This window comes from Paramormyrops kingsleyae, chromosome 9, assembly GCF_048594095.1.
Source record: "Paramormyrops kingsleyae isolate MSU_618 chromosome 9, PKINGS_0.4, whole genome shotgun sequence".
Classification (NCBI taxonomy): domain Eukaryota; kingdom Metazoa; phylum Chordata; class Actinopteri; order Osteoglossiformes; family Mormyridae; genus Paramormyrops; species Paramormyrops kingsleyae.
This window is the reverse complement of record NC_132805.1, coordinates 26026519-26047160: the sequence shown is the minus strand read 5'-3', so window position 1 is coordinate 26047160 and position 20642 is coordinate 26026519. Positions and strand designations below refer to the sequence as shown.

The following is a 20642-nucleotide window of genomic DNA, read 5'->3' as shown; positions in this document are numbered from 1 at the left end:
CGTGCCAGGCAGCTGGCTGCGTGTCCTCTGTGTCCCGCGCTGGGCTCTTCCCAAATCCTCTAATCCGATCAGACTCGCTTCCCTTCCTAGGAGCCGCTAACTGAGGGGGTGTCTGCGAAGCCAGTGGTCGCATTGCTGCCTTTAACAGGCGGGGGGGGGGGGGGGGCGCAGGTGCTCTGGAGGACCCTCTTCTGCAGTGACTGATGGTGTCCTCACCCGTCAGGGCTGAAGGCCGGTGAGGGGGGATGTTTGAGGGCTAATGAGCCTTGAGCCTGCGGAATGACTCCCGCCTCATCCTCCCCACTCATGACTGGAAAAACGGTGTCATGGTTACGAGAGAGGGCAGGCACGTGAGGCAGGCCATTAGCGGGGATTAAGGTCCCACTGAGGGAGGGGTGGGGGGCGGCTGAGCGATTCCTTTAAGGACATTTTGCTGAGCACGGGAAGCTGTGCCTCCCCTGACAGTCTGGCCCGGCCAATGATGCCCCCTGGATGATTCCTGCTTGCCGTCCCAGCTGACAATACCCGCTGGATAATTTCTGATGGCCCAGCCAATGATGCCCCCTGGATGATTCTTGATGGCCCAGCTGACAACACCTGTTGGATAATTCCTGATGGCCCAGCCCGGGCAACGACGCCCGCTGAATAATTCCTGCCGTCCTGTGGGGGAAATGTGAAGCAGGACTAGCAGGCTGTAGTGGCCATATGACGTCGACACAGACCCGTGTTTTCATTGCTCCTGTTACCCTGCCCTCAGTGACCTCCCTGGAAATTGACATGACATTGACCACCCCCCCCCGTTGACATCGAGGTCTGTGGCTTAAATCCATCCTCTTTGTGTTTCATATGTGTTCCCAGAACTTGGAAGTCTGGGATTCTGAATCTGAGCACATACGGACACTGGGCTCACGAGCAGAGCTCGGACCTCCTGTCCTGTTCCCCGGAGTGTGGGCCTGTTGGTGAGGCTAACGGGATTACCACAGTTTGTCTTAAGCTGCTTAATCCATTGGGCTGGGTCAGGCTGGCCTATGACCTGTGAGGGAGAAGCTGTTACTCGCTGTAGGTGGGGCCGCTCACATAATTTAAGGTGGAATGAAGAGGCATTTCTGGCAGACCAAAGTCTGCAGCCAGTACTGCACCATGCTGATGCACAGTCACCGTGACTTGAAGCCTTGAGGTCCAGTCCTGTCCATCCTTGACCCGGCCGGTCACTCACTAAGCGCCGGTCACCAAGGGTTTGGCCTTTTGAGAAACCGGGAAACGCAGGTTTGTGAGTGGGCAGAGGTGGGTACACTGAAGAACCGGGGAGGTTTTTAGATGCCAGCCTGTAGACACCGTGTCAGCAGGGACGACGTGGCCACGTAGGCACAGCTGGCCTGAAGAGCATGAGAAAGACGACACAGGTATGGATTCTGTGGTGAAGAGGACCCTGGCCGCCCCCTTCAAGCACCTCACAAGCTGCGTGTCCAGGGCCGAGGAGGGTGGCGATGAGAGCAGAGCGAGGAGCCCCCCCACGGGGAGCAGGCTGGGTGCCCTGCCAGCGGCCCAGATGCGTTCCTATCGCGCCGATTTAGAGAAGGAGAGGTAAGTGGGTTGGCTCTGACCGTCTGCATTGTAACTGGGGCGGTATCAGCATGGCGAAAGCCGTGCTTGGTATGATATGCTGCTGTGATGCGCCTGGCAGGAAACTGCGGGCAGCCAGGGACGTGCAGAGGAATGCGGAGCGTGCCGCGCTGAGGGCTCACTACCGGAGCAAGTACCGCCTGGCCGAGGTGCAGCCCACCGTCTGCTCATCTCCCATTTGAGGCCCCTCTCTGGGGGTTACTTACTTTTTCCTTTGTATTTTCCTTATATTCGCTCTCTTACCTTAGAGTCAGAAGGATATGAACCACTTGAAGGCGGTGGGGGGGAAAGTGGCCCTCCCCCGTGACCTGGCCGCAATGGTGCGGCCCAGAGACCCCCCCGGACATGATGGGCATGACCTGCTTAGCGCCTTGCGCCGCCTCAAGCCGAACGTGGGAATGCAGCCAGGTTGCCCACGGACACCAACGCCCACCCCAGGCGCCGAGCAGTGCAGGGTCATGTGAGGTGCTTCTGTCAGCTTATTACATGCTAACTGCTAATTCGGTATGTGATGTAGGTAAACAGAAACTGGCGTTGCTAGTGTCTGAACCCTCCCTAAGTGTCACAGCTAAAAAATGCTGCTCCTCTAGCATGTGACTGTTAAAATGTGAAGGGTGGAGTAAGCATGTCACTGGATAGGGGGCGCCGTGACTCATCTCATTCTGGCCTGGGTATTTCAGCTGCCAGGGGCGTGTCGTGGTCACATGGATCCCACTGCTGCGTCCATCTCTCCACTGAGTACGCCTCTGTTACCAGAATGCTGCGTGTCTTCGTTTTAGCGCAGGTGCCGGGTAATGATGTGAAACGCACCGTCTAGCAGGTTGATCGCCCCGTCAGGCTTTGCTGGAACTCTTCTGGACTTTTCCATCCGTGTGACATGGTCTGTGATCACACACACACACACACACACACACGTCATTTTCTTCCCCAGATAATTAGCACGCTGTGAGAATTCTTAGTGCGGCCTCTGGTTCAATTCGAAAGATGCCCCTTTTCCTGAGGGCTGATTTTCTGCATTCTGAACGCTGCCGTCAAGATTTGCCACCTTGTAACCTCTAGTATGGATGTACACCATTCCATGTGTGTCTTTTTGATGGTTTCACTGGGGACATACTGGCCATGTTGTTGAATGTTGTCATTCCCAGTGACCCTTGAGATATTCCCAGTTACGTCACACTGCATAACATAAACTGTATGTTCATGTCCATAATAAAATGTCCTTTTGCCAAGAGCTTTTGTCGCCTCCTGTCCTTGTGAGGGATCCCGAACCTGCCGGCCCGTGTTGCGTGCATGTGTGCTGACGTGTGTTTGCCTACGTGTTGGCAGACTCATCTTTCTCTTGAACTGTGACTGTAAAGGAAATAAATTATTGGTTCTGTCAGTGTGGCTGGAGATAGGGGAAGGGGGGGTGGAACAGAAAAGGTAGCAGGCAAGACAGTGGAGCGCTGCCTCCCAAAATGCTGAGCGTGCCTGCGCGGCTCTGTGTCCGGGACGCCCGTGGCTTCGCCCTCTCCGCTCCGAGACCAGCCAGCGGGGACCTCGGGAAGAGGCGAGCAGAGCGGCCGCGGAGCTTCGAAGAGATCCCGCACACCGGCAGCAGCGGCTGGGTCAACCTGCTCCGGTTCTGGAAGGAAGACCGCTTCCGATCTCTGCACAACCACATGGAACAGACCTTCAACGCACTGGGGCCCATTTACAGGTACCAGGTTCTGCTCAGGCTGGGAGGGAAGGAGGAGGCGCTGCTGATGTAGAGGGACAGTTTCGGTTTATCTCTGTGGGCTGTGAGGCATGTGCGCTAAGCCTACTGAAACATCACTGAATTACAAGCAGTCAGCTGACAGGATTATTTAAACAAGGGAGATGAGCTTGTCTCTGGATCCCGATGTTGGTGATTTGGGGAGGGGGGGGGGGGGGGATCTTGCATTCTCTTACTGCCTGTCTGTCCACAAAGGAGCAAATTGATATTGCTTGATGCATCAACATTGTGTGGAAACGAAGTAAATAGATGTTCTACTGTTGGCAACCTTAACATCCATCTGTCCACCTACCCTAAACGCTTGTCTGGTACAAGGTCTTAGAGAGTCTGGAACAGCACATGATCGCAGGACACGGGGGGGAAACGCCGGCCAGGACGGCACATGATCGCAGGACACAGTAAGGGCAGCTTAGAGAGAGCAGTGCACTTAGCAGTGTGTTGTTGGAGTCTGGGTGGAGATTGTGGAGAACGGCAGCATCATGAAAGGGACAGGGAGGTGATCACAGAGCCACTTGGCGTCAGAAATGTTCCCAGGATTCTGGATTCATGTTATACATCCTACAGTAGACTGGTCATTATCTTAAAAGGATCCCCCACCCCCCCTGACAGGGAACGGCTTGGCTCCCAGGAAAGCGTCAACATCATGCTGCCGGCAGACATCGGCGAAATGTTCCGCTCGGAGGGCCTGCACCCACGTCGCATGACCCTGCAGCCGTGGGCGACGCACCGGGAGACTCGCAAACACAGCAAGGGCATCTTCCTCAAGTCAGTGTGTGGGGGCAGGGCGGGCACCATGGTTGCTCTGGGCCAGAAGTGACAATAGGGACTCAAGGAAGGAGAGAATGTGCTTTAATTCACCATTAATGTGCACACATCCATCCATCCGCTCCTCCAGTAAATCACGTACAAACACATGTATACGATATACCACAGAAACACTGCTGCGTGATGGTTAATTGTCTGTCTAAAGTGTAATAAATAGTGCAACGCATTAGCGGGCTGGCAGGGAGCCCTCAGACTGAGTGCATGTGCCCCCCTCACCTTCCTGCGCTTCAGGAACGGCGCAGAGTGGCGTGCCGACCGGCTCCTGCTGAACCGCGAGGTGATGATGAGTTCCTCTGTCCGGCGCTTCCTGCCGCTGCTGGACCAGGTGGCCCAGGACTTCTGCGCCCTGCTCAGGAGGAGGGTGGGCAGCAGCGGTCACAGTCTGACCCTTGACCCCAGCCCAGACCTCTTCCGCTTTGCACTGGAAGGTCAGCCTCTCTCTCTTCCTCCGTATCACGTATCCCGTGTGTGACTCAGTCGGCTAAACCTCTGTGCTTGCGATCAGAAGGCTCCCGGTTCCAGCCCTGGCCTTGGCAGAATAGTCATGTCTGTGGGCCCCTGAAATGGGCCCTTAACCCCAGCTCCAGTGGTGCCACATGCTGGCTGACCCTCTGCTGTGAACCCCAAGCTTGTGTGTCTCACTGAGAATAGTCTGAGGCAGACTGAGAGAGAATGTCCCCGTGCGGATTCCTAAAGACATGGTGACTGCGTACCTGCAGCACACAGGTGTATCTTTAATCCTCCTTTAAAGCACGTAGCCAGGCTGCCTGTCCCCGGGGCGACTTCAGAGGGGCATTAGCATGTCAGACAGGCGGAAATAGGCCCTGTTTTAACGCCGCTTAGTAACTTTCCTTTTCCGTGTCCAGCCAGCTGCCACGTCCTGTACGGAGAGAGGATCGGCCTCTTCTCCTCCTCTCCCTCTCTAGAGTCCCAACGCTTCATCTGGGCCGTGGAGCGAATGCTAGCCACCACCCAGCCCTTGCTCTACCTCCCCTCGGGCCTTCTGCTTCGCCTGCACGCCCCCTTGTGGACAAAACATGCCACTGCCTGGGACCACATTTTCAGCCATGGTGAGGCTAACAGCTCCATGCAACATCCCATGAGCATCTGGGTGTGGCAAGTCTGTGATTCGCTGCATGATTAATCGAGGAAAACTGATTTTCTGTAAACCTCATAACGCTCTGACTATAAACACTAAATGTGTGACATGCTCTGTAAAAAAACGGATTCTCTCTCCACCCTTGGCCTTCCTCACATGGTTATGAAATCCAGTAGTACGCGGTTTGAGCCAGCTTGCTGTAATGGAGGGTTAATCAAGTTCAGCTTCTTTCATGTTGGCTGAATTGAGGCCCCCAGGGGGATCGTGAATAAGCAGGTCTTTATTCAGCCTGGGCAATTAAGCACTCAGAGTAATTATTTCCTTAATTGCACTGCCTTTGTCTTCTCCTGAGGCTCCTGAGATGATTAATCACTCAAAGACAATGGGAATGCCACAGCAGCAGTGGCTCCCCTGATGGGTTAGGGTTAAGTTAAGGTTAGGTTAGTGATAGCTGACTAATGAGGACCTTGGTTAGTCAACACTAGTGTTTCCCAATCCGGTCCCCGGAGACCCACAGACAGTCCATGTTTTTGCTTGACTGGGAGCTGGGAGGGAATGAAAATGTGGACTGTCTGGCATGGAGCTCGGAGGGAGCAAAAACATGGACTGACTGTAGGTCCCCGAGGACCGGATTGGGAAACGCTAGTCTATACCCACTGCAGGTGTTTATTGTTCTGGCCAGTTCTCTGCCTCCTTTCACTCATGCTCCCCTCCCCTCCCCTCTCTCACTCCATCTCTTTCTTGATCTCTCCATCACTCTCTCAATCTCTCTTCCTCCCTCTCTTGTCATCTCCCATTCCTCTCTCTCCCCCATCTCCCCTTTCTCTTCCTCCCTCTCTCCCTCTCTTTTTAACTTCTCAGCTGAGGCCCGTATCCAGAAGGGCTACCAGAGGCTCCAGTCCAGAAAGTCTTCTGGAGAGAGTGGGCAGTTGCCTGGAAACCATGGGCACAGCGGCGGAGTGCTGGGGCAGTTAATGGCGAGGGGGCAGCTGTCTCTGGAGCTCATCAAGGCCAACATCACGGAGCTGATGGCCGGGGGAGTTGACACAGTGAGTCTGACTGGGTGAGGGGGGCACATATGCTAATTCTGTCGCTGGGGTGGAGCAGTTGGTGGCAAACATTTCAGTAGAATCTTAGCAAAGGCAAATCAGATACTGAATACCCCCCTCCCCTCCACCCGTCCCCTCAGACTGCCGTCCCCTTGCAGTTCGCCCTGTATGAACTGGCCCGCAATCCTGCTGTGCAGGAAACAGTCCGCAGGCAGGTGCGGGAGTCATGGGCGCAGGCGGGCGGTGATCCCCTGAAAGCCCTGCAGGGGGCGCCATTGCTCAAGGGCACCGTCAAGGAGACTCTCAGGTACAGCAGTTTTTCCAAAGAAACACAAGTGTATTGTGATGAGACTAAGAATAAAAATAAAAAAAACATGCCTCTTTCTGATTCAGACTGTACCCGGTTGGCATCACTGTGCAGCGTTACCCTGTCAAAGACATTGTGCTGCAGAACTATCACATCCCTGCTGGGGTGAGTGAGTCGGTCATTGCCAGTTTGCAGACTTTGTAAAACACAAACAGTGAGAAAGTATCACAGCTTCCCTCACTCTGTCTCAGACTCTGGTGCAGGCCTGCCTGTACCCACTAGGCCGCAGCAGGGAGGTCTTCCAGGATCCACACCTCTTTGAGCCGGCGCGGTGGCTGAAGCCGGCATCGAGGGACACAGGGGGTGCCAGAGAGGGAGACGTGGGTGTAGGAGTTGGGTTTCGCTCGCTTGCCTTCGGCTTTGGGGCCAGGCAGTGTGTGGGCAGGAGGATCGCTGAAAATGAGATGCAGCTGCTGCTGTTGCATGTGAGTGAGAGTTGGTGGGGGGGTGACAGGGCCATTGGCCTCTACATACAGATTCCTGGGGTTACTGAGACTGTGAAGGGTTTCGCTTCAGGGGTGAATGGACTAGGAGTAGCTGTGGGACTAAGACGGATACTAGTGATGGTCAAAATGATGCTTCATTTCCTGTGTTTTTGATGCCACTAGATGGTGGGCACAAAGCACTCCCCTAAGTAAACCTAGAGCACCACCTAGTGGGGTCCGAAAATACAGCAAATGGTTCATGAAGCCCTTAAAGTGTTAGACTTAAAGTGTATACACACTTGTTTTGTTTTTGTTCCTTCTCTACTATTGTCTGCTGTTCTTACTAACTAAATTCACTTTTCTTTCAGATCTTGCTGAACTTCCAATTAACTGTGCCCTCTTCTGCTGACATCAGCACCAAATACACCCTCATCCTACAGCCAGAGACACCCCCGAGCATCACCTTTACCCTCCTTTGATACCTGGACACCGTCCCCATCACTCTGACGTGGTCAGTGTGGTCAGGAATGGGCATGTGATGTCACATAGTGCCCATTTATTCCATCACTGAATACCACAACCAACAAACTCATTCTGATGCGGGTCTTAAATTCCCTTTAGTTATTCACCCTAAACGATAGATATTTCCTATGTATCTTAGAAATCGCTTAAAATAAAAAGTTTTGATAAACGTATTTACATATTATTTTTACACATCCCATTAAAAAGTAACATTGTCACCACACGATGGCGACATAAACTAACAAATGTGCCTTTTTTCTTTTTGTCGGGCGAATTATTAAAGTGCGATTTAGTGGCTGGGATTACGCCCACTGGCTGTGTTCCTCATTCAAGTCTCCGGAAACTTACAGGTCTGTGCTGTAAAATTAAATCGTTTTCAGAACAACTGTATGTTTGTGTTTCTCCGTTAATGTTATAATTACATTGTGTTGTTTTCAGCAATCTGAATATTTGAAATATTTGAGAAGTAGGCTATACTAGGAATGAGTTGTGGCTGGGATGTATTTTTGTTTTTCCGTATGAATGTTTTAAGAAGAGCTATACTATCCGACAAGCGATTAGACTGTTTTTTTGCCAAAGTAAATCTTAGTCTGTGACAAAACATATCTGTCTTGCATTATCGCGATGTGCTTCCGCCAAAAAAACTGAGTGACTATTTACTGAAATGACTACGGACCATTTTCATTTCAGCAGTGGTGCTGATAAACTAAAATAATGACAGTCGTCAAGGTGAAGTCTGGTTACCTTGTAGATTTTGTCATTTTTAATTCGTTAACCACTTAGGGCTGCACCTGGGTGATGACAGAGCGATTTGAACATTTACTTGTTTTATTCTATTTTTGCTGCTTTGATTCTTACATTGCAGAGCCCTAATACTTAGTCTTTGCATTTTAGATTATTATTGAACTATGTGCCTGCCTTTTTTTCTATCGATAAATTGTTTTAAAAAGTTGTTTATGTACGGCTGCAGAACCCTATTCAGCGAGCGACTCCTTCTTAAAGCACAAAGGTTTGTTTGTTTGTCGGCTACTGATTTACCACCAAGAGCAAAGAATGACTAATACTAATGGACTCGGGGCGGCTGTTCGTAGGGCAGAATACACACAATACTTAGATTGCACTAACGTCTACAATGTTTCTGGAAGACTTTTCGATTATCAGGCCAATTCTTCTTCTTTTGTTGATGATGATGATAATAATAATAATAATGTGCATCCTGTCCAGGGTGTACCACTGCCTTTTGCTACATGCTGGCTGGGATAGGCTCCAACAGGGTAAATGGGTAGAAAATGGACGGACGGATGTATGTATGGATGGATGGATCCATAAATAAACCTAAAGGATTATTAGGAACACCTGTTCAATTTCTCATTAATGCAATTATCTAATCAACCAATCACATGGCTGTTGCTTCAATGCATTTAGGGGTGTGGTCCTGGTCAAGACAATCTCCTGAACTCCAAACTGAATGTCAGAATGGGAAAGAAAGGTGATTTAAGCAATTTTGAGCGTGGCATGGTTGTTGGTGCCAGATGGGCCGGTCTGAGTATTTCACAATCTGCTCAGTTACTGGGATTTTCACGCACGACCATTTCTAGGGTTTACAAAGAATGGTGTGCAAAGGGAAAAACATCCAGTATGCGGCAGTCCTGTGGGCGAAAATGCCTTGTTGATGCTAGAGGTCAGAGGAGAATGGTCCGACTGATTCAAGCTGATAGAAGAGCAACTTTGGCTGAAATAACCACTCGTTACAACCGAGGTATGCAGCAAAGCATTTGTGAAGCCACAACACGCACAACCTTGAGGCGGATGGGCTACAACAGCAGAAGACGCCACCGGGTACCACTCATCTCCACTACAAATAGGAAAAAGAGGCTACAATTTGCACGAGCTCACCAAAATTGGACAGTTGAAGACTGGAAAAATGTTGCCTGGTCTGATGAGTCTCGATTTCTGTTGAGACATTCAAATGGTAGAGTCAGAATTTGGCGTAAACAGAATGAGAACATGGATCCATCATGCCTTGTTACCACTGTGCAGGCTGCTGCTGGTGGTGTAATGGTGTGGGGGATGTTTTCTTGGCACACTTTAGGCCCCTTAGTCCCAATTGGGCATCGTTTAAATGCCACGGCCTACCTGAGCATTGTTTCTGACCATGTCCATCCCTTTATGACCACCATGTACCCATCCTCTGATGGCTACTTCCAGCAGGATAATGCACCATCTCACAAAGCTCGAATCATTTCAAATTGGTTTCTTGAACATGACAATGAGTTCACTGTACTACAATGGCCCCAACAGTCACCAGATCTCAACCCAATAGAGCATCTTCGGGATGTGGTGGAACGGGAGCTTCGTGCCCTGGATGTGCATCCCACAAATCTCCATCAACTGCAAGATGCTATCCTATCAATATGGGCCAACATTTCTAAAGAATGCTTTCAGCACCTTGTTGAATCAATGCCACGTAGAATTAAGGCAGTTCTGAAGGCGAAAGGGGGTCAAACACCGTATTAGTATGGTGTTCCTAATAATCCTTTAGGTGAGTGTATAGATGACTATGGGGGTGAATGAGGGTGGAAAGCAGGATGACCCTGTGACAAAGCGAAACGCACCAGCTCACACGACGCTGACATAATCTCGCCCAGACGTGCGAGTTTCTCGTGACTCAGGTCTACGGCCGCAGAACGACAGAAACGATTAGTTGCAACCTTTGAAGCAAGAGAGAGAGCAGCAATGGTAGAAACGATAAAACTGCCAACACCATTGGCCGGGATGGATGGAGATCGTTCCTGGGGATTAATTAACGCTCTGCACTAACCGTACTTCTGTGTGCATCTGTAATGAGTGATTTCAAAGTGCCTTTGTCTCAGCTGGTCTGGATTAGCCTGAACACTAATTACGCATTGACAGCATAATTCTCTAGTTTGTGTGGCAGGTGAGCAGGTAAATATAGGTATAATAGAAAATAAATTCAGCAACAGTCACCTTTCCTGATTGTATGCTATATAATATTTTAATCACCGGTGATTCATAATAACATTTAATTTCCACCTCAGTTGAAGTCATTATCATAAATGAATAATATTAATGAATCATTGTGTAATGGACCAACACTCAGCTGTAAGGCAGTTGTACCAAGAGTATTCCTGATGTGACCCAGCAGGATGTACATCACATATGACCTAACTTTGGGTCTGTATGTGTTGTTGCTGTTGTGTACTTGATTACAAACTGAGCTTTTTTGCAATCAAATAAAATAATAATTCAGTGCCGTGTTTACGTGAATAACAGGATTTGGTGGAATAACTCACTTGTCTGGAGGGAAGGGTGTCTACTGGCAGCTGGGGAACATATCTGCCGATTTTGTTTTGTTTTCTGTGTGGTGATGTGACCGCTTTGAATCGAGCATTTCTTCTCAACGCCTGACAGTAGTTTACTGATCCCCTGTAATTTTGTGTTTTCTCTGGAAGTGTCATCTTTCACAAACCACAGTATAAAGGCTCCATATCATCTCGATGACCAGCCCTAACTGACCTTAGTTTGTTAGCATATGTGCTGTGGTGGACTGCCATCCAGATGTGGTGCCCTGCCTTGTCCTCCGCTGGTTCTGGGTTATGATGACAGTGCGGATCCCTATGCTCCCTTTGCTGGCTAATGTTTACAGCAGATACTGGCAGGAAAATGTCCACACTCATCCAAAACATTTTTCTCTCGCCAGAAATGTCATATTTAAAAAAAAAATTTCATGGACCTAAAGGATGTTTCTAATTATTTTTCCCAACATATACCTCATCATTACATCTCTCAGACACAGCACTGAAATTTTCCATTGAAATAAAATGTTTTTTCAGCATTCTTCAGCCAAAAGCTGGCAATTTCACCCCAATTTTCTCAAATAAGCCTGCGAAGAGAAAAGTTATTTCATCTCACTGTTTTAGTAACACAACCTGTAAGAATAGCCAGGTTGTATTTTCTAATACTATTTCTAACTGTCCTTTTCTGTCTGCCGGTGTCCTTATCTGTCTGTCCCCTGAGGGGCTGCTGGGCCACAAGGGAGCTTCTGACCCACTTCTGCCGCCGGTCTTTCCCTTTCTTCACTCTGCAGAGCAGCCTGTCTTGCATTCGTTTAGTCTGCCTCCCTCATTGCGCTTGACTTGCCTCCCTCTTTTTGTTTGGCCTGTCTCCCTCTTTTTGTTTGGCCTGCCTCCCTCTTCTTGTTTTGTCTGCTTCCCTCATTTCACTTGACCTGCCTCCTTCTATTTGTTTCTCTTTTTGTTTGGTCTTCCTCCCTCATTTCTCTTGGTCTGTTTCCCTCTTTTCACTTGGTCTGCCTTTCACATTTTCATTTGGTCCGCCTCCTCCTTTTCACTCTTCCCTCCCTCCCCAAACTGAAATCTCGCGGCGTTTAAGACCTGAATGTTGCCACCGTGGATCACACCACGGTAGTGGGTCAGACCATGTACTCTGTCCACATCATGCTCTCCTTTGCATCTCATTCATTCATGTTAAGCTGCCAGTGGTTTTAGTTTCTGAAAGATTATACTTGACCCTTATGATCCCAACAGCACACATCAAAATGACAAAATGAAAGTCACTGTGTGAGTATCAATTCGTTGTGTACTCTCTCCTTCTTCCACAGCACGCGTTAGACGGTACTTGGAGGCCATGTCTCACCCAGACTCCTTCATCCAGCGTCAGCAGCTTGACGCCTCCATGGCTGACACCTTCCTGGAGCATCTCTGCTTGCTGGACATTGACCAGGAGCCAATCACCGCCCGCAACACAAGCATCATCTGCACCATTGGTGGGGATGACCTTCCACTGATCTTTGAGCTGTCATTTGACTGAGACATTTATCTCTTCCCGGTCCTGGCTTTTGGGCTTCTGTCTGAGTGGTATTGGATTCCTGTTTGCCTAGTTAATTGGTTCCCAAACTTTTCAGCCCATGGGCCCTGAAGTAGCAGTGGCAGAGACTCGCAATCTCCATTTTTGATTTCGTTGAATGGAGGCTGGGGTCCCCTGGGAAGATTTCACCTCTCAGGGTGTTAAGTAGACTTATTACAATTGATGTGCTGAGAGTTACAATGGAGTTTTTTTTCCCACATTTCACCATTTTTGTTAACATACTTTGGAAGTCATCTCACGACCCCCCCCGGGGGTCTTGACCACCATTTTGGAAACCTCTGGCCTAGTTACCTAGATGATTTAATAATAAATCAAATTGGTCTGTCAGTGATGCACTTTCGTTCACTCCCTAACCTCCTGATCATCATCTCCATATCCGCCGCCTCTGCTTTTCTCCCACAGGTCCAGCTTCCCAATCTGTGCCGAACCTCCAGGAGATGGTGAAGGCTGGGATGAACATTGCGAGGCTCAACTTCTCGCATGGCTCTCATGAGGTTGACTTGTGGTCTTTCTAGGGAAATCAGTGACTGCGTTTCTCCCTGTTGTTCTAACCATTTTGCCCTTCCGCCAGTACCATAGATTAACAATCAAGAACATCAGGGAAGCTATGGAGACCCTGACCTCGGACCCTCTGTACTACCGTCCTGTTGCCATCGCACTTGACACCAAAGGTCCAGAGATACGTACCGGGCTCGTTAGAGGGGTAAGTCAAGGTTTTGGGAGTATTCTTGGGTCATTTAACTTTAAACAGTTGACTTTTTGACGTCATCTGAGGAACTCATGAAGAGTTGATGTGCTTAAGAAGGAGTCAATGTATTTCACCAATTTGATGAAAATTAGCTCAGATTGAGCTGGGAAAGACATTATATAGTAGAAAAATAAATGGGCATAGCCTGGCACATTATTTACCATGGCAAAGTGCTGTAAATTCTCCACTCTGAGTGCCTCTCAAGGTGTGCCTGTGGATGTAGTCGTCTGCAGGTCTGTCCTCTCCTGGTCTGTCTCCTAGCATTAACCAGGAGCCGCTTCACTCCCCATGATTCATTTACTCTGTGGTGCATTTAATATAACCGGCGATCCCCTCCTTTATGGCCTGTCTTCCTGTGTAAAATGCCATCAACGCTGTGCATTTTCGTACGCAGCGACCGGATGATGAGGTGGAGCTGAGGAAGGGGGAACTGGTGCGAGTGGTGACAGCGGAGGCCGACAGGGACAAGACAGACGGGAAGATCATTTGGGTCGATTTCCCCGGTCTGCCCCGTGTCGTCAAGAAGGGTGGAAGGATCTTTATTGATGACGGACTCATTGGGCTGAAAATTCTGGAGATAGGTACAAGTTAGATGTCTTTCACACCTACACAAATAGACTCTGTGGCTTCCTTTTCCCTGAATTGTACCTAGTAAAGGTTTACTATGCCCCTGCTCCTGTTATGAACAGGTTTCCAGTGTTGCTATTCCTGTCCTGAACCGGCACCTGTACCATCTGCGTCATGGTTTTTGATGGTGATGCTAATTAATGTGTTTATGTGTTCTGTCTCTCGTGCCGAACGCTTTGATCTTGTGCCTCAGGGTCGGACTGGGCACAGGCGCAGGTGGAGAGCGGAGGTGTGCTCTGTAGCAGAAAGGGGGTGAACCTTCCCGGGGCGGAGATGGTGGACCTGCCGGCAGTGGGCCTGCAGGATGAGGCCGACCTGCGCTTTGGGGTGGCGCAGGGAATCGACATGGTGTTTGCCAGCTTTGTCCGCTGCGCGGAGGATGTGCGGGCTGTGAGACGGGCCCTCGGCGAACAGGGCCAAGACATCAAGGTAGTCAGCAAGGTGGAGAGTCGGCAGGGCGTCCGCAAGTGAGTCTGCCAGTGTGTCCATCTTCCTACTGCCGGTCTGGTGATGGCAGACTGACTCTGCTTTTCTTCCTCTCTTTATCTCCGTATCTAGTGGGGCGGTGTATGGCTTAGCAGGTTAAGATGCTGTACCTGTCATCATATACCTGCCAGTTCGAATCCTGTGGTTATACAGTGATTTCACTGTTATTCTTTAACCCCAATTGCTCCACTGACTGGCTGCTTTCTCAGTGTATGTTGCTTTGGATAATAGCTTCTGCTGAATGAGTGAAATAAGCTCTTCATATCTCAATTTCTCTGTCTTTCAGTGTGAGTCAGTGTGAGTCAGTGCTCAGTGTGTCCATCTCAGTCTTCCCTTCTTGACCCTTGTCTCTCCTTCCCTTTCTCTCTCTTTCTGGCACGTTTTCTTTGCATGTTTCCCTGGGACCATGATGTAACAAAATGTGTCTGCCCTCCCTGTTTACAAACGGCCTGAGTGTTTCTCTGTCCTTGTGAGTCTCTTGCCTCCTTTGTGTCCAGCCTCCTCCGCCCAGCAGCCTCTCTGTCGCAGTTCGCCACTGTCCTTCTGCATCGCTTTGCTCGGGAGTCTCACCCCGTTGGCATTTTAAAATGCTGGAGAAAGCAGCTTGATCATTCGCAGCAACAACAAAAAAGAAAAGTTCTGTCTCCTTGTGCTGGCTAAGATGGAGTTCGTCTCTGTCACTTCACTCAGCTCTCTGCCCTTGTTTATTTAATAACGATCGATGCTGGTGAGGAACAAGCTTCCAGCCACACAGTCATGTTAAGTGCAGCCCCCCTCCGCCCATGCCCAGCTTTGACGAGATCCTTGCAGAAAGCGACGGCGTGATGGTGGCTCGTGGAGACCTGGGCATAGAGATCCCTGCTGAGAAGGTCTTCATTGCCCAGAAGATGATGATTGGCCGGTGCAACTCGATGGGGAAGCCTGTCATCTGTGCGACTCAGGTTAGAGATACCCACCACACACACACACACACACACACACACACACACGTTTGTATTCATATCTTTGTGGGGACTCTCCATTCATTTCTATGGGCATAACCCTAATCCCAACGTGGCGACCTTAACCCCTACCCAGCCCTAACTTTAACCATAAGTAACCAAACAAAATACAAGACCTTTATCTTTTTTTTTTTTTTCGATTGCAGTCATGGGTTTTTATAAAATTTAATTTCCCCTTGTGGGGACCAAAATAATGGTCCCCACAACATTAAAATAATAGGTTTTTATGACATTGTGGAGACAAAATGTTCCCTCGGTATAATATATACATAACCCATACACACACACACACATACACAGAAACATGCACAGGCGTATACTCACACACACACACATATACAGACAAATACACTCACACCACACAGACACACACAGACATACCCCAGTCTTTTCCCCAGTTCCTGTGGAGTTCCCGAGTATCACTGGGAGTGCTATGATTTGCAGATGTGCTTGGACATGGGTACCGGCAATTAACAAGGCTTTGAAATTAGTGCAAACGTCACCCTGGGGGCGGAGGGGGGGGGGGGGGGGGCTCTGGTTCTCCCTGTAATCCCTCCTCGGAGCTGCCGGCACTGAGCCAGGCCTGAGCAGGCCTGTTCCTGCCCTCCTCCCCTCCCTCGCTCCTTCGCTTGCTCGTGCGCATGCTTAGCCTCTCCCGAGACGGCGGGAGGTAGCGTGGGAACATCAGGACAGCCTTCCTCTTCAGCTCCCGGGTGCTCGTGGGTTTGAAAGAAACCTCTGACAGGAAGACGTGAGAGAATTTCACGGGGCGTCGGCCTCGTTAACCTGCTCCTAGAGTCTCCCTCTCTCCTCTCCGCTCTCACACATCTTCCCTCCTTTCCAGAACAGCGAAACAAATTCATGACAGCATCTTGTTTTCATTGCTACACTTTCTATCCTGTTATACTGTCAGAATACTGTTGATACATGACTCAGTCCTTCTCTGTCCCCAGGAAATATCACTTTGTGTTTAGTGTTAAATGCGTCTTCCCGGTTTTTTCCAGCCTCAGCAGTCGCTCACCACTGCAGACTGACTCGAAATCTCTAATTTAATTTCATGCATTTCAACCCTGATGATACTGGCTTCCAGTGTGTTTAAGTGCTATTCATCATTGAAAATATCGCACATGTTTCTTCATGACTTTACAATAACGCTCTTGCATACTGTACTAATTACTTGTGTGTTTTCCCCAGTCTGTATTGCTCCATTCCTTCATTCTGGAGTAATTTTCCTTTAAGAAAACAGACACCCCTCGCAGTGACATCACGGTCTAGGTGTGACATCATCAGTTTCATTTTAATGTTTTTTTGCAGTGCAGAGCTGAATAGGTGTCAGCATCGCTCATTTTTGTGTCTTTTCGATATTTCCTCATGTCAGCCTGCCAGTTTCACTCATGTGCATTCGACCCTGTGAGAGATTTTATTTCAGGATGTGTGTGACGTGTAGATATAAACGCTTTGCCTGTTTTTCATTAAGCTACCCTATTCTCCAGCCTTCAGAAAGCTATGACTAATTTAGGATCCAGATATCCGACCCCCTCATTGTCACCTTTCTACTCCGTTATGCTCCATTCAACCATATAGGTATCCTCCGTTCGTCCATCCATCCATCCATCCATCCATCTAACCACTTGCCTTGTTCAGGGTCGCGGTAGGCCTAAGACTTTAGATGAATGCCTTTCATTTATAATTTAGTAATATCAAACGTTCTGCTAGTTTTTTTGATAACTTCTAAAGATATGTGTTTTAAAGCTTAGAAATTTGATGGATGATATTTTCATTCTTTGTTAAAACTTCATCCATCTGTCCATCTTCGCCACCACAGACGGTGTGGTCCGGAGCCCGTCTCAGTGGCACAGGACAGGAGGCTTGGTGACTCCTTCAGATTGTGTGGTGTGTGTCCTTAACAGGGTGGAAATATATAATGCTTTATGGTGAAAGATCTGCCTTAAATACCCGAGTTTCACCATCCATCGTCCCTTTTTTGAAATTAAATGTTTTTTTGTTTTTTTTTAAATATAACATACTTTTAATCGTTAATAATTTGCTCAAAAAGTTGCCATTTAATTGGAATGACCCACGTAAAATAACCCTGATAATTCGAAGACTTTCCCTTCATTTCCATCCTCACTGTGGCAGGTGACCTTGCAGCAGCCAGAATGAGCGCTTAGATGATGGATGCATGGCTGGATGGATGTGTTAAGTCTCCTTCTCTCATCCCGATGTCCATCTTTGTCTGTCCTGTGCCTTAGATGCTGGAGAGCATGGTGCATCACCCCCGTCCAACCCGGGCAGAGGGCAGCGACGTGGCCAATGCCGTGCTGGATGGGGCAGACTGCTTAATGCTGTCAGCGGAGACCGCCAAAGGACGCCACCCAGTGGAAGCTGTGGCAATGATGCACTCGGTGTGTGTGTGTATGTGTGTGCGTGTGCATGCACTCGTGTGAACCTTTCAGCAGAAGGGTAGGGTGCGGCTTTGTATGTAATATAGACTCCTCTGTAAAGGTAGTTTTGATGTTGCTTGAGCTTTTTTGCCTTTAGCTACTTGGCTAATTCCCATGGCTGTGTCATCCATCCACCATGGCCAGCCAGCACTTGCTCTTAAAAGCTCTACCCGTTCTCTAGCAAAGCCACTTCTGCATCACACAAGCTCCACCCATAATATTGCAAAACCACGCCCACCACCACAAGCCCCACCCATCATCTAGCAAAGCCATGCCCACCACAAGAAGCTCCACCCAGCCTCTAGCGAAGCCACGCCCACTTTGACACAAGCCCCGGCCACTCTGTCACACACGCAGATCTGTCGGGAGGCGGAGGCTGCCATCTTCCACCAGCAGCTTTTTGAGGAGCTCCGCCGCCTGACGCCGCTCAGCTCTGACCCTACAGAGGTGATAGCTATTGGGGCCGTCGAGTCCTCCTTCAAGTGCTGCGCTGGTGCTATTGTTGTGCTCACCACCAGCGGCAGGTAGGGGCACCCTTGAGTTCCCTATGTCCCTATCATGGCCTGCACCCGTCCCTATCTGTGCCTCTCCCTCGATAAGCCATCCTCCTTTGACACCCTCCCCCCACCCAGGTCTGCGCAGCTGCTGTCCCGGTACCGCCCCCGCTGCCCCATCATTGCTGTGACACGCAGTGAGAGGGTGGCCCGGCAGTCCCAGCTCCTCCGGGGGGTCTTCCCTGCCCTGTTCCTGGCTACACTGGCCCCAGTCTGGGATGATGACGTTGACAGCAGGGTGACGTTTGGCATCGATATAGGTTAGCAGCTATGCCAGGGCTGCCGTCTCCTGATTGGTGCCGCACCTGTCGGGTATGGGTCATGAAGCCCCCCGTTTCTCTCCCTCTTCAGGAAAAGCCCGTGGATTCTTCAAGCCGGGCGACATGGTCATCGTGGTGACGGGTTGGAGCCCCGGATCCGGCCACACCAACATCATGAGGGCCATCACTGTTCCCTAAATACAGCTGGGTCCTGTCCAGCTGATCAGCCGATAAGAGGCTCGAATAAGCAGGGAATCCTGGACTGCCTGGCAGACCATAAACATAACCTGATTGACATCGACTTTAATGTGCTGTCTGACGGGAACCCAGGACACTGATTCACATCAATAAACATGGCGAGTAAAACGAGTGACTGATACTGATACACTAGCTGTCCCTTGTCATTAAAGCTTTTAATACTTAATCGACCTTGGCTTTCTCTGTGACGGTGGCAGGTCCACTGCTAGCCCCTCACCCCAGCCCCCGGCTTCCTCCGACCCGCCGGCCCGGGTTCCGGGTAAATTCCCAGCTGCACATTTCGTTCTGGCTTGGTGACCAAGCAGAGGCCAGCAGCTGTAACCTAATAGCCTGTAGGCTGACACATGGAAACTCAACGCTGGAGTTAGGAGCTGAGACCCCCCTGTGGCACAGCTGGGCGCGCCGCTGACATACAGCCTCCCATCAGAGGCACGCTGGCACCTTCCACCTCCACCTCATATTTATTTGCGTAGCAGCCGCTTTCGTCCAAGCAAGCCAGATAACGTACTGCAACAGTGTCATGACTAACATTATACCCGGGGGTGACTCAGCCTGTAGCGATGCCCTCCCCAGGTTCGGACCCCATCCCTGCTGTACCTTGCAGTACCTCGATCTTCCCCTGCCCCACAGTCCTTGGGTGATGTGGACTGCCCACATCTCCAGTAAAGTTTGGATGCTGTGTAAAATGTCAATGACAATAAAAACGCAGTGATTTGCAAATCATATAAACCCATATTTAATTGAAAATAGAACAAAGATAACATATCAAATGTTGAAACAGAAATTTTATTGTTTTATGAGAAATATATGCTCAATTTGAATTTGATGCCAGCAACATGCTCAAAAATGTTGGGACAAGGGCAACAAAATACTGGAAAAGTTGTGTAATGCATGATCAAAACACCTGGTTGAATATCTCACAACTAATTAGGTTAATTGGTAAGAGATCAGTAAGATAACTGGGTATAAAAAGAGCCTCCGAGAGGCAGAGTCTCTGTGCAGTGAAAATGGGGAGAGGTTCACCACTCTGTGAAAAACTGTTTGGGCAAATAGTGCAACAACCTGACAATAAATTTCCTCATTGTAATATTGCAAAGAATTTGGGAATTTCATCATCTATAGTACATAATATCATTAGAAGTTTCTGAGAATCCAGAGAAATCTCTGTATGCAAGCAGCAAGGCCAAAAGCCAATATTGGATAGTCATGGCCTTCGAGTCCTCAGGTGGCACTGCAATAAAAACAGACATAATTCTGTAGCAGAAATCACTGCATGGGCTCAGAAACACTTCTGAAAACCGTTGTCTGTGAACACGGTCACTGCATCCACAAATGCAGGATGAATCTCTACCATGCAAAAAAGAAACCATATCTAAACATGATCCAGAAATGCTACCAGCTTCTCTGGGCACGAGCTCATTTAAGATGGGCTGAGGGCCTGCGGACTGGCGAATCAAATCTTCAAATTCTTTTTGGAAATTGTGGCTAAAGAGGAGAGGGATCATCCAGCTTGTTATCATCCGTGATGTATGGGGGTGCATTAGAGCCCATGGATTGAGTAGTTGCACATCTGTGACGGCACCGTTAATGCTGAACGATATATACTGGATTTTGGAGCAAGATGTGCTGCCATCCAGGCATAATCTTTTTCAGAGAAGGCCTTGTGTATTTCAGCAAGTCAATGCCACTC

The 20642-nt window shown here is 49.3% G+C and overlaps 3 protein-coding genes across 3 annotated transcripts; all 3 read left to right on the top strand.

Annotated features, from left to right (window-relative positions):
* The first annotated feature begins 172 nt into the window (after nucleotides 1-172).
* On the top strand, nucleotides 173-2852 carry LOC111853323 (complexin-3-like). Its single transcript, XM_023830071.2, has 3 exons — nucleotides 173-1584; nucleotides 1685-1772; nucleotides 1872-2852. Exons 1-3 carry the CDS (start codon nucleotides 1406-1408, stop codon nucleotides 2085-2087), a joined length of 483 nt encoding a protein of 160 aa, XP_023685839.1. The 5' UTR covers nucleotides 173-1405; the 3' UTR covers nucleotides 2088-2852.
* Nucleotides 2853-2935: 83 nt separating this feature from the next.
* cyp11c1 (cytochrome P450, family 11, subfamily C, polypeptide 1) lies at nucleotides 2936-7839 on the top strand. Its single transcript, XM_023830070.1, has 9 exons — nucleotides 2936-3322; nucleotides 3989-4144; nucleotides 4436-4632; nucleotides 5071-5274; nucleotides 6165-6352; nucleotides 6493-6659; nucleotides 6746-6824; nucleotides 6911-7144; nucleotides 7513-7839. Exons 1-9 carry the CDS (start codon nucleotides 3081-3083, stop codon nucleotides 7621-7623), a joined length of 1578 nt encoding a protein of 525 aa, XP_023685838.1. The 5' UTR covers nucleotides 2936-3080; the 3' UTR covers nucleotides 7624-7839.
* An 83-nt stretch (nucleotides 7840-7922) lies between these two features.
* On the top strand, nucleotides 7923-19118 carry pklr (pyruvate kinase L/R). Its single transcript, XM_023830069.2, has 11 exons — nucleotides 7923-8016; nucleotides 12309-12473; nucleotides 12977-13068; nucleotides 13146-13277; nucleotides 13717-13903; nucleotides 14143-14416; nucleotides 15226-15376; nucleotides 17689-17841; nucleotides 18238-18404; nucleotides 18513-18694; nucleotides 18786-19118. The coding sequence occupies exons 2-11, from the start codon at nucleotides 12335-12337 to the stop codon at nucleotides 18890-18892; spliced, it is 1584 nt and encodes a 527-aa protein (XP_023685837.2). The 5' UTR covers nucleotides 7923-8016; nucleotides 12309-12334; the 3' UTR covers nucleotides 18893-19118.
* The last annotated feature ends 1524 nt before the right edge of the window (nucleotides 19119-20642 follow it).